This window comes from Ambystoma mexicanum, chromosome 2p, assembly GCF_040938575.1.
Source record: "Ambystoma mexicanum isolate Mex_15411 chromosome 2p, UKY_AmexF1_1, whole genome shotgun sequence".
In the NCBI taxonomy this organism is placed as follows: Eukaryota; Metazoa; Chordata; class Amphibia; order Caudata; family Ambystomatidae; genus Ambystoma; species Ambystoma mexicanum.
In genome coordinates this window covers 282,912,760-282,925,502 of record NC_090923.1, presented here as the reverse complement: position 1 = coordinate 282,925,502, position 12,743 = coordinate 282,912,760, and the positions used below count along the sequence as shown (strand labels likewise).

Below are 12,743 nucleotides of genomic sequence, written 5' to 3'. Positions count from 1 at the left end.
AAGAGGGAGGACGTCTGGGGACTCCTGCACTACAATGAGGTCGGTGGCAGCAATGGGCAGACTTCAATTCAGCTGCACTTCGCGGTTTCAGCTCCTCGCGTCTCTAGCAAATAGCAACACTGCGGTTATCCTCCTGAGCTTTTCCCACTGTTCGCTTTCAATTTCTTCACCCATAATCTGCTCCCACTTCACCATATGGTCATTTTACTCTGGATGGGCAGCAGGCGGCAAAGGGGGGGCAAGTGTGCTCCAGAATTCTGTAAATATTTGAGATCGGGCCCCTAGAGCTGTTCTTGCTGAAGAGGAATCTTTCCAAAGGGGTGGTTTGCCTCATTGTCACCTTTTAATGTCAGATTAGGAAATAACGATCTCTCCTCTTCTCCAATCCCAAATGCCTGCTTACGTTTTAGGTATGTGCGGATCCTTTGTCTTGGAACATGTCTTAATGCCTTAATGCACCTACATTCCCCTTCTTTCCATTTACTAAAAGCCCCCCGCTCCAAGCCCAGGGAAAAATCCCCATCGCCAAATATTGGTGTAAAATGGAACGGGAAGGACGTTATTCCCTGTGTCCTCACTACCTTATCCCATGTGTCTGCCAGTTCCTTGGTAATGGCGCTCTTGTACATGTGCGCCGGCCTCCGGTGCTTTGGTAACCATAGGACGTCCCTCAGGTCATGTTGGGCGACTGCCCTATCCATTTTACTCCATTGTTTCTCCTCGCTCCCCGAGAACCATTCTCTTATAACCTGACTAGGTGGGGCCACCCTTCTTATATTGTCTGCCGTTTGTCTGCCCAAAACAAAGCCTGCATGAACCGGATGGATCAGCGCCGGGAGGAAGCCCTCTAGTCTATTTGCCAGGATTTTGGTGTAAATGTTGGCATCTCTGTTGCTAAGGTCTATCGGCCAATACGAAGAGCATGCCGTGGGGTATTAGTTGGGTTTTGGAAGTAGGATGATTTTAGCCTCCTCCATAGACTGGGTGATGCCGCCCACTTACTTGAAAGTGTTATACAGGAGGGTCAGGTGGTGCGCAAGGAGCGATGCGTATGCTTTGTGAAAGGCTGCTGTAAAGCCATCCGGCCCCGGGGCCTTGTTTTAGTGGTAGGTTAGCTATTGTTTGGGAAACCTCCTCCTCGTTTATCTCCCTTCTCAGGGCTTCCGTTGTCTCTGAGTCTACTTTGGGGAGCTGGATTCCCTTCAAGTAGTCTCCCTGCGCCTCTGACTGTAGAGTCTGGGATGCATAGGGCCTCGTAATGCCTAGCAGTCTTGTATTTCTTCTGTGCGGGTGTGGCGTCTTTCCCCCCCCCCCCCTTTCATCCCTTACTGCAGTCAGTGTTCTGGGCTCCCGCCCCTCCCAATAGACGAGCTAAAATACTGTCTGCCTTATTGGCTTTAGCGTAATATTTCTGCCTGACTAAAAGCAAGGCCCCTTCGGCTTTCTTATTTCTAAAGACGTTCAACTGGCCCACTGCCTGCCTATATGCTTTGAGCGACACTCTCCTGGGTGTAGCGCCTACCTGGGTTCTGGTCCCTTCCACCTCCCTTTCCAATTGCGTCTCTAGGGCTCATTGATTTGTCCCTGAGCGCCTTTGTCGTTCTCAGCTCTCCCCTCCTTGTTGCTTTGAAATCATCCAGTCTCATACTGTTACTTGTGTGTCGCCTCTTGTTAGTCTCAAAGTATGCCTTGATCTTGTCCCCCAGTTCCTCCCGGATCATGGCATCTCTAATAGGATCCCCCGGGAACTTCCATTTACATACTCCCGCAATTCATCCCTGGAGGTTAATTCTCATGGATACGATTTTATGGTCCGCTATCACCAGTGGACCCATCTCCACTCTACCCAGTTTGCCGACACCCAGATGTAGTCTATTCTCAATTGCGTTCCGTAGACTACTGATGGTGTCCCCCACCCCTCCCTTCCCCCTTCATTGCTCACCAGGTATCTTTCAGCCCCACGGAGGGAAATCTGTCTCTTAGGTGGGGCATTGAGACAGCTCCCGCCCGACCTTCCCCTTTAAGATGTTCGGTCCTGTCCCTTCTGCCAGGCAAGATTAAGGTCTCCCATCTTAATAATCTGGCTGCTTGCAAATGCCTAGAGCACCCCAGCATGTCATTCAGAAAGCGTTCTTGGCTCGTGTTGGGTGCATAGACCGACGCAAGGGTGTAATCCCTTCCCATGCATTCCCCTTTGAGTAATATGTGTCTGCGTATGTTCCCGAAACTCTGAAATCTAGATTGCTTTTGATTGCCAAGGCTATTCCTCCTACTTTAGTTGGGGCCGACGCAAGCTTCTCCGCCCGCCAGGTGCTCTATATTTTCAAGTGTCCACCACCCCTGTCTCGCCTTCAAATGTACCTTACCCCCCCCCCCCTGTTAATGTGCTGTGGACCCCAGACCTGTTTGCCATTCTCTGTCCCTCGGGGGCGGTCTTCTCAGGGGCCCTCCCCTCTAAGTCTTCCCCCCCCTATCGACCACTCCCGGGGTCTATGCCCCTGCGTTGGGGGTCCCTCCCCTAGTTGCTTGCGGGTGGTCACTCTACTTTGGGTTCCCTTTCAATCAACCACCAAACCAAAGGGGAAAGTCCATTTGTACTTTGTTCCTTTTGACAAGTTCCTTAATGATTGGGCTCATGAGGCGTCGCTTGACCAGGGTACTGTTCCCAAAGTCCTGATGTAGCTCAAGCTTTGCCCCCATGTACATTACTGGTTCTTAGGCCCTTGATGCTCTTCTAACAGCCTCATTTTTACCATATCTGGCGAAGGCCGCCAGGACATCTTGGGGTCGTGCGTTGGGTCCCTTATTTTGACGACTCACTCTGTGGATGCGATCCAGTTCCATGTCCCCTGGCTGCTGGTCCCCCAGTAGTTCTGCAAATATTCCTTGTCACTTCTTTCAAGTTCTTGTCCTGAATCGATTCCGGTAGGTGCTTGATTCTAATGTTGATTCTACGGGACCTATTCTCCATATTTTCGAGTTGCAGTTCCATATTTTGAATTGCTACATCTAGGCGTTCAATTGCTTCACTGTTCAGAGTGGTTTCCTTGTCTACCTTCTGTAGCCCCTTCTCAAGAATGTCTGTGCAGCCCAAGTTGGCCTATGTCCTGCTTCATTTCACCCAGGGCTGAGTTCAAGTCGACGTGCATTAATTGAAACTGGTCCTGAAATATCTTTGCCAATGACTCCTGGAGCGCCTGCATTTCCCCCGTGAAGTCCTGTCTCGTCATTGGCGCCAGGCTCTCCTCCGCCTCCTGAGCTTTCCTCTCTGCCGGTCAGACCGGATTGCCCTTTCGCATGTTGTTAGCTGGATCCGCTGAGGGCCACGTTGAAGAGGGAGTGCCTTGTGCTTCCCCTGACGGAGGCAGTGCCCTCAGTGGTCTCCCCTTCGGCTTGGTTGTCATCTGGGGTCCTTCTCCTTCAAGCCTGTCTCTTTGCCTGTCGCCGCTCTTGCCTTTATCCCTTGACAGGGTTTTGGGCTCTCAGGTAGCCAAGCCTGGTATGCTAATATTCACCTTCCTTGTCCCCGTAGAGGCTCCCCCTGCTCCGCTACCTGCAGCTTATCTAATTTTGATTGAGTCTTTGGCTCTCCTGTCTTCCTGGGGATCTGGGGGTAGTCTCCTTGTAGTCCCCCACCCAGTAGAGCACAGACCTATGTGCGATTCACTCCCAGGTGCCCTCCGGCCCCTTGTCTTGGCTTTATTGTTGCCCCTCACCCCTGCTTGATGCAGGTTTCAGTCTTAGTCCGTTCTCCATGCCCCCGTAGGCGGAGGGACTGCATTGGGGTCCGGGGGTCTAGACCTAGAGTAGGTGAGGCAATTTTTACCGGGCCGCTTGTGTTGTATCCCCTCATCCCTTGCTGGGCAGAGCCAAAGTTGCCCCTAAGTAAGCCTTCAGGGGTGAGCGGCGGGGGGGGGGCCCTGTATCCCCCCTTCTCCAGACTGGGTACCTTTCTTTGGTAGGCCTTGCGCTATGGCCCTCAACTCAACCCCTGTTGTTGGTGTGCATGCCTTTTTATTTAATTGCTGACTTAGCTGAGGGGCTGGAATGTGAGAGCGTACTAATCCTTTAATCTGTGCACCTCGTGTGTGCGCAGCCCAAAAATGTTCCTTACGGGTTCGCCTGCAGCACTGCTGTTGATGCTTACCCCTCGCCTCCCCTAGATGCAGCACTCCCCTGTTTTTTTGTTGCTCTGTGGCCTCTCCGGCATGTTCCACCACCTCCACTGGTGGAGCTCGCGGTGTTCCTCCCCGCTTGCTAGGGCAGAGCTTCGCACCTCCGCACCCCGTGGCAGGGGGAGTCTACTAGAGCGTTTGCCTCCCTCCCGAACCTCCTTGCTTTAGGGGCAGAGTTTCTGCGGTCCTTTGCCGGATGCCTGCCGCTGCCTTTTCCAGCTCTGCCGGTACTTCTGCCTGGTTCTCCTCTGGCTTCTTGGTGCCCTTTTCCTCATTGAAACACTTGTGTATAGGCGCGTTACAAATACCATATCATATCATATCAGCACCCGAGGGACAGGTGTTCTTCTGCAGCGCACTCTGTGGCGGCTTTGCTCCATTACGCCTGTACGGCTGCGCTGGGAGTCCCTCTCTGCCTCGCTGGTTCGTCTCGTGGTGTTTTTGCCTCGGTTTGCAGTTCTGGTTTTTTCTCCTATGTGGGCTCATATTGGCCTTGTTTTGTCACCACTGAATTGCGGGGGGTGGTGGAACCATCTCCATATTGGGGCCAATATTCTGGAGCAGCTGCCGGTACGTATACCTGGTGTCAGGGACATTTAAGTCATTGTCCATCATAACCAATAAAATTCATTAACGTGGACACCTTACGTTCAGCTGATGGGCTGTTTCCACAAGCTGCTTTACTATAATGCGAGAAACCTTTTTTCCATACTGCCCATTTTATTATAGAAGGGCCTGTGCTGGGCATGAACATGTATGGGCCAGGCACTCCTGTCATAGCCATGTTTCACTCTCTTGTACTCGAATATCGCTGTTCATCACGTTGTACTATTTATCAGAATGCAAAATCGATGGCTGTCCTGCTGAAAACGACAGGACAAAATCCAAAGCCTTTCCACTTTTCCAAGTGGATTACAAACATACAGCAATAAATCCCTCACCCGGGACGTGCACGCCTCCCCAGTTGGACCCTGGGCGTACCTGGTGCGGTGGATGAGTTCCGCAAAATCCTGGGGCTATTTTCCTGCCTCGGTTGCTTTACGCACTCTTCTCTGCTGCCGAGGAGCGTAATACAAGCCGGGCAATATGACGTTGCATCACAATGCGGAAACAAATGGCAAGCGTTGCTGGCGCGTATGTGCACTACGCTTCGATCGGCCAACCCTCCTCCCTTGATACAGCAGCCTAGAACCCAAGAACTTTGGAATAGCACCAGGCTTCACGCGGACGCCCTCGCACGTTTAAATGATGCGGTAAGAGGCACTGAGCAGTTGGCCCAAAAAACACTACCCGGAAATCGCACACACAGAAATCCGAAATCCAAACATACCTCCCGCACCACCGAAGTGCACTTGTTGAGCATACAAAATTCGAAAAGTGAATTGCTTGTCCCTCACACGGCCGAATTCCTGAGCTGCCAGTAGGCCGTTTCGTTCCTCTGCCTTCCAAGTCAGGTGTTCTCCGCCTTAAGTCTGCCTCCTTCGCTTGGAACTGCTCCTTCCAACCTCTCACGGCACTCTAGTTTTCACGGCTGGGGTTCTCGCTTGATCTTTTCAAATCCTCATCGCCATTGTAATGACAAGCCGCCACATGTTGTATGGTAACAAGGTTTGATTACCAAGATAAGTACATGTACATATGTAAAGACCCCCAACCGTCTTCTGGCTGCTCTCCTTCCAACTGACTTTCTCCAGCTCCCGCACACTCCCTTCCAGAACCCTACACCACCTTCCACCATAACATTTCACTGCCTTCCTCAGGAAGTGCAATATTCATCCACAAGCATTCCTTCCTCACCATTCCACGCTCACAGCCTACATTCTATAGACATCAGTCCAAGCACACCTCATACATACAGGAAGGAAGGCCAACCCTAACACTTCCTTCCTTTACTGCACCAGCATACAGGGAATTAGACCAATCCTAACACCTCCTTCCCTTCTTTTAACAAGCATAGCACACCAAACCTCTCAGACACACACACCCAAACTACCCAAATCCAACCAGAAGCAAATGTAACACTAGGCGTAACTAACATACTGACAGAAGAGTCTATAGAAATATGGAGGATAAGTTGCTAAAAGAGAAATCTTTCCTAACACTCATGCTAGTCAGTGCATAATTATCTCTAATCCTCATTTTGAAGAGGGTTTTAGAGTGATGGATGTTTGTAGATTTATGTTTGTACCCTTAGTAATAAGTATTTCAGCTCTGGTCTGTAAAATTATTCTACACATTTTCTTATAGCATTTAGCGTGTCTTAGGCAGCATTTCGGTTTCAAGCACTGTAAAAGCTTGAAATCAAGCGCGCTCCGGTTGCTGCTCCAGTGCAAATTTCATCGTTCTGTGTGAGGCGCGTTTGTAATTGCAACACATGTCCATTAAAAAGAAAAAGCTGGGCCCTACTCCTACGATGTTTGCTGGGACCTTCCAACATGGCTGCAGTATATGCCAGGCACCGAGTGCCTTCCCCTACACACCATCTCTGCTGTGATTGGGACACTGGTCCTTTTTTCCCTCCAATCACGTTTGCCCTCCAATCACAGGAGCCGGCAGTGGGACCCCGGCCCCCACTTAAGGCCCACAACTAGGCCCTGTCTGCTCCCTGTCCGGGTCTGGGGGGGGGTCCACTCCTACACACCCCAACGTGCACTTGGAGGCTGAGGAACTCCATACATCTGGACACCTGAAATCACTTTTTTCTCTGAAGGTTAGTTCCCTCAACCAACCTCATCGACCCTCTTCCTGTCCCACCTTCACTCTCAGTAGCTGCATTTTTTCACCTTTTCCTGCCTAAAATAGTTTAGCTGTTCCCAGTTGCTGCATGTGTTTTGACCCCGACAGTCCAAAATAAATCAATTTAGCTTTGCCATCTGCAACCTCTACTTCCTGCCCCCTGTTTCTCCTCCTCCCCCCCCACCCTCTCTGCTAGCACTCTCCTCTTCTATCCTCCTTGTATTGTGGTTTTGTCCCCCCTTTCTGTTTTCAATCCTCCTCTCCATTCCCTTATACCTTAAAACTGCCAACTACTCAGAGCGTAGTAATGCCCAGTAGTCTAATTTTCTTACGCGCCTGCTATCCCCCACCCACCCTTACCCTATTTGTGTAAGGTACTTTGAAAAAGTACAGATTGTTGTCAGAACAGTGAAGATAACACTTTGATGTCTATGTATTATTTGCACTTATTCCTCCACTTACCCTGCTCTGTGCAGGCCTGTATCATTCAGAAAGTTCAGGGCTCTGAATGACTGTTATTTTCCACAGTCCATCACCCCCCCCCCCCCTTCCACCGCCTCCTTGAGTGCTTTGAAACACTTCTGTGTATAGGCGCTATACAAATAAACCATAAATAAATAAAAGTGGGATGCTGGGTGTTCTCTGCCTTTTATGTGAAGCTGCATCACGTAAGCCTTGTGTATATTGAAGCAACCCAAAATGCAACTAATATTATTTTGCTTTATCTTGCGGTAGGAATCTGTCGTATATTAAAATCATGGATGTTGGAAGACGCTACCTTGTAAACAAAGTCATGGACCATGTTCAGAGTCGGATCGTATACTACCTCATGAATATTCATGTTGCTCCTCGTTCAATCTACCTCTGTCGTCATGGAGAAAGTGAATTAAATTTAAAAGGCAAAATAGGTGGAGATTCTGGATTATCCCAGCGAGGAAAAGAGGTATGTTATAAAACTCATAACGGTTATTTAATATCCTTATGTTGGAATGGACATGACTATCGTTCTTTTTAGGCTTCAGGATGCATATCTTCCTGTAATAGCAATTTGTTGTCACTTCTGGCAGTTGTAGATCTGAATTCTAGGAGCTTGTTTGACCAATCTGCCGTTAACTGTTGGAAAAAAATATATTGTTTCTGTTTTATTTCAAAGGATGACTCATTCTAAACTTGTGCATGTAGTGAGCGATGGACAGTAGTATGATTTGGCATACGTCAGTTTAATTTATTTTAAAAACCTCTTCCTCATGTTGGGTACTAAATGCTGCAAACCAAGAACCCAATGTGTAACCCCATTGCCACACTTAGCAGGGAAGATAATGACTGTCCCATGTTAAGGTCAACAGGGTGTTTTGTAGGGGGTTGGTGGAGCGGGGTGTTTGTTTCAGGTGTGGAGCTGCAGTTTTAGCAATGTCCTATTTCGTGGACACTGAGAACGCCATATGTAATATAGGTACTGTTGCCCTTACATGGACATTAGTTACATGTTAATTAGGCACTCTTTATTGGGGATAACATTTGTGGTCTTCGTTTTATAAAACGTGTGCTCTTCATAAAATGTATTTACCATTTTTTTTGTACTTTGATTATATAATTGTTCTGTACTGTATTTGCATTTTGTATTCACCTGCCAAGTGATAGGCACGGGACGCTTCATTAGGCACTCGCCACTTTTTGTGATGGTTTCTATTAGAATGTCTTTAACTTGTCCTTTGTATGTTTTAAAGATGTTTGTTAAACAAATGATGTTGGGTTTTAGTGTCTAGTTGAATACTCCATGCACATTATGTTCTCATTGATTTGGTGGAATCAAATGAGTGGTACATTCCCGATACCCTAGGAATTATTATTACCAATCCTAGTGTTTGCCCTTTCTTGAGCCTTCCTCTGCTAACCTAGGTGGAGGGATGAGGGGGTGAGAGTCCTGCTCACTCCTAGTCTTCGGCTCCCGCCAGGAGGTGCCAGTGTATCTGAGAGGACACTGAAACTCCTCAGGTCCTTGTTCTCCAGTATGTCTGCTTAGAATCCAGTTCTGACTGGGTGCCTGGCTGTCTCCTTGGGACAACCACCGCCCAAAGTTTGAATGTAGCATGTTGATTGACTGGCTTCCTGCATAAAGGGTGAGGGTCTTGATGCTGAAGCCAGTCAACCACTAGAAGATCCATTCCGAAGAAGAGGCAACGTCTGCAGCTACCTCCAGCGACCGCCAAAGCGAACTCAGTGACCGCTGCTGCTCCAGCTCTATCTGTGCGACAGTTAAGATCCAGACCAGATGACTTCCTCCCTTGGTCTGGTGGGCCTAACCAGTCTCGTGACCAGTTATCCCATGAATTGCTACGACCTTCCAAGCCTGCAATACCCTTATATCCTGGGACCTCTGGAACTGCTGCAGTGCCTCTTCTCTTCGAACGTGGTACTGGCAACAAACCTGTGGGCCTCTTTCTGGTCCTACGGAGACTCCGACCTAATCATAGAAGTCCCTTTAGAAGAGTCGAGGACGTAGAGAATGAAGAAAGTCTGATAGATGAAAACAGTCACGGCTACAAGGCCTGGGTTGGGCCTCCAGAACAAAGTGCAGCGAAGATCACCTCCTGGGCATCCCTGTGACTGTGTCTAACCGCCTGCTCCCGCCAAATGTTCTTACTCCATCGCCTTCCAGCCGCAAAGGCCAAAGACCCAAACCAGTGTTGCAGTCGTCTACCTGTGGGGACCTCCTGGTGACTTTGTTTTTATTCATCATGAAGTTACTTTCTGACTCCTGGGTACTTAGCTGGGCCGTTGTGCTGCTGTTCACTCCTCCTGAGCTTTGAGTCAAGTTTTGGGTGGACAACCCAACCTTGTTCTACCAAGCCTAAGGATATCCGTCCTAGAGGTTGTAAATCTTCAGGTGACCTACCTCGTCCCCTGAACCTTTTCTGAATCCAGTTCCGTTACTTGTTAAGAAAAAGCTGCTTCTGATATTTGACAACATTGATTGCGTCTGCCTTCATTTGTTCTGCCGCCCAAAGATCACTGGTCCCCCCCATTGTGTCCCCATCTGACATTTTGAGACACTCATTCCCCAGATAGGGTTGAACTTCTAAAGGGCTTTCCCAAAAGTTGCCTACCTACTAGTATTGCATGTTTAGTAAATATTGGTTGATGAATGATTTGCTAACCTGAAGCACCACTATACTTAACAGTTTATCATCTAAAGTTCTACTATTTAGCTGAGTATTGCAACAGCAAACATCTAATGTGTGTATCCATCTGTGCAAACAATTTTTACTTGCCTGAACTGTAGTGATTTTAACATTGCACTCCAAGACGCGAGAAAAGCTTAATTGCTGATGCACGTTTCAACATTGAATGCAAAAGATACAATACCAGTGACCGAGTGGTCCGTGGCTGCGTGCATGTTCAATCGAAGGTCTCTGTAAAGGTATCCCGCCAAGAAATGGCAGAAATGAAAGTAGAAGATTGATAACTTTGTGAAGTGAATCGAATTGGTCCTGCAGTGGTTTACGCAAAAGCTAGCGCACATTCGAAAGTCTTCAATTTTTGATATCAAGAGGAAAACATAAAGTGAGATGACCTGCTCTGTGCCCGAACGAGGGAGACCAAACGAGAACATTGTGCTAAAGGGATCCGACCCTTAACGAGGGAGATCCATGGTCCCAGCCTGAACGAGGCAGAGCAGTTGTGAACATTGTGGTAAAAAGGGGTCCAAGCCTGAAGGATGGAGACCCATGATGAATCCTGGAAGTGAGAATTTATGCATGTTAAAATCCTGATAAGAAAGGAATTTTGCTGCTCGTTTGTTACGACAAGCCTTCTGCAATAAGAGACTGTTATTGGAAAGGAGGTTTTGGCAGAAGTCCACAATACCTATACTTTGAACTGTATCCTCGCTGCAGAGAAGCCAGTGTGTGCAAAGCTCGAATGTGCCACCTGGCCCCATGCTGAAAACGTGGGGAAGGGAAGCCAACTGCTCCCCTATCCTGACATTATTTTCTTGAACACTTTTCTTTGTGCATACACTATTGTCCCACACCATTTTGTATTTAGAAGCAAGGATTGGCAATAGGTTTATTAGTATAGGCCCTTTTACTTTGATTGTCTTCGCTTTCTCCCATCCTTAGATTTAGGTTTAGACAGGTGGTCAACCAACTCATTGAAGTTCAATGAACACCCTTGAACAGTGATCACTTGTCTCTCTTCGCTGTTTGATACCATACTTTCCTTACAGGACCTAAATAGTGAGATGGCCAATGTTTGTTCTTCCTCTTTGCTTGAATGGAAGTTAAAGATGTTCACTTATGACATTGTTGACTTGTTCTTTGGCCAGGTTATCAACCAAACTTTTGAAAGGAAAATAGGTAGAAAATCAAAGAATGGGGGAATGAATAAGAAACCCCATCAGTACAACCCAGATCTTGATCAACGGAATAGGGAGATGAGGTCTTCCATTATATAACAAATTGTTAAAATTGGTCAACTTATTGAAAAACTGGGTGGAAAATCACAAAGCTATTCTCTTACAGGCAGACGCTGAAGATATGTTGAATTGTTTAGCGACAAGTGGCCTCTCAAGTTAAGTAGGGGACGGATAGAAAAAAGAATTGACGCAGTTAAAAATTACATGGAACCAACTCATATGGATTCATTATTGGGTGCCTGCAGGGCTTAGTTTACTCGGGAACCTATAAATATATCCACTTAGCAGCAATCTATTTATCATTCGCGTTTCACCTGCTCAGCCGTAACAAACTCTGACAGAAGTTGCACTCTTGGGAAATTCTTGATGCACTGTTGGATGTACTTATTTAGATATAAGTGTCTGAATGAAACCATATATCTATGAATCAAGGAGTGCTCTCACGGAAAATTCCAAGCGCTAATGGCCTTAGACAGGGGTGCATTTCGGCCCCCTATCTTTTCAGTTACTCTCCGATATAGGAGAGTGCCTGGAAGCTGCATCTTTTGTGTCTCCAAAAATCAGGAGACGGGGGTGCTGGCCATTAGTTGGCTAGCTTATGTCGATTTAATCTTAGCAGACTGTACGGGTGTAGGCCTACAGAGGTTATTGGACGCGTTTGCTAGATATCCATAGGAGAATTATTTAAAAATAAATTCTCAGAAAACTAAAATTCTTACATTCATAAATGGGGGCGGTGGGAGTAAGTTAAGAGGTGGTTATTGAAGGATACACCTTTTGGAGAGGGTTGATTCCTTAAATTATGTGGGGTTCCCGGTTAAGTCACTTGAATAAACTCTTTAAAAAGAATTACCTAAGAGAAAAGGAGGAAAAGCTCTTTATACAAATGATATACATGAGGACAAGGTACTGTTTCCCTCGCCTTGCCCTGATTAGGTATTCTTTTGGGAAAGCTGTCCTGAAACTTTTAAATAGTCGAACTATTTGCGAAATGGGCACTTGGCTTATGAGTTACATATGGCGCAGAGGAATGGGTATCCCGAATGCAGTCTCGACTGTAGCCATCCGGTACAAGCTTGGAATTGGTTCTCTGAGGACTAACGGCACTTGGCAGGTTCTTGCACTATATCGTAGATTTCAGAGTCCAACAGAAAATACCTTTTATCTGGACATAGGAAACAGGATGGAAAATATAAATACTTTTGTAATATTTGAAGAACGCTGTGAGGTAATCCTGAATGCCTGTGGTCTAACTCGATCTGTTCTTATCGACAATCCTGAGCTTGTTAAAAGAACACTGAATAATGACTGGTATAACACTTAATTTATTACATAATTTACCTAGTTTAGCATAACTTGCTTAGGAGCATAAGCAATTGGGTATAGTAGCTGGTCATTTAAAGATGCTTCCTTGT

The 12,743-nt window shown here is 47.2% G+C and overlaps 1 protein-coding gene across 5 annotated transcripts in view; it reads left to right on the top strand.

Annotated features, from left to right (window-relative positions):
- The window catches only part of PFKFB4 (6-phosphofructo-2-kinase/fructose-2,6-biphosphatase 4), a 632,962-nt gene that overhangs the window by 405,842 nt on the left and 214,377 nt on the right, over positions 1-12,743 (top strand). For all 5 annotated transcript variants that reach the window (XM_069643565.1, XM_069643564.1, XM_069643563.1 and 2 more), the window contains one exon: positions 7,647-7,854. In XM_069643565.1, the coding sequence (XP_069499666.1) occupies positions 7,647-7,854 (208 nt within the window). The remainder of the gene's footprint in view (positions 1-7,646; positions 7,855-12,743) is intronic.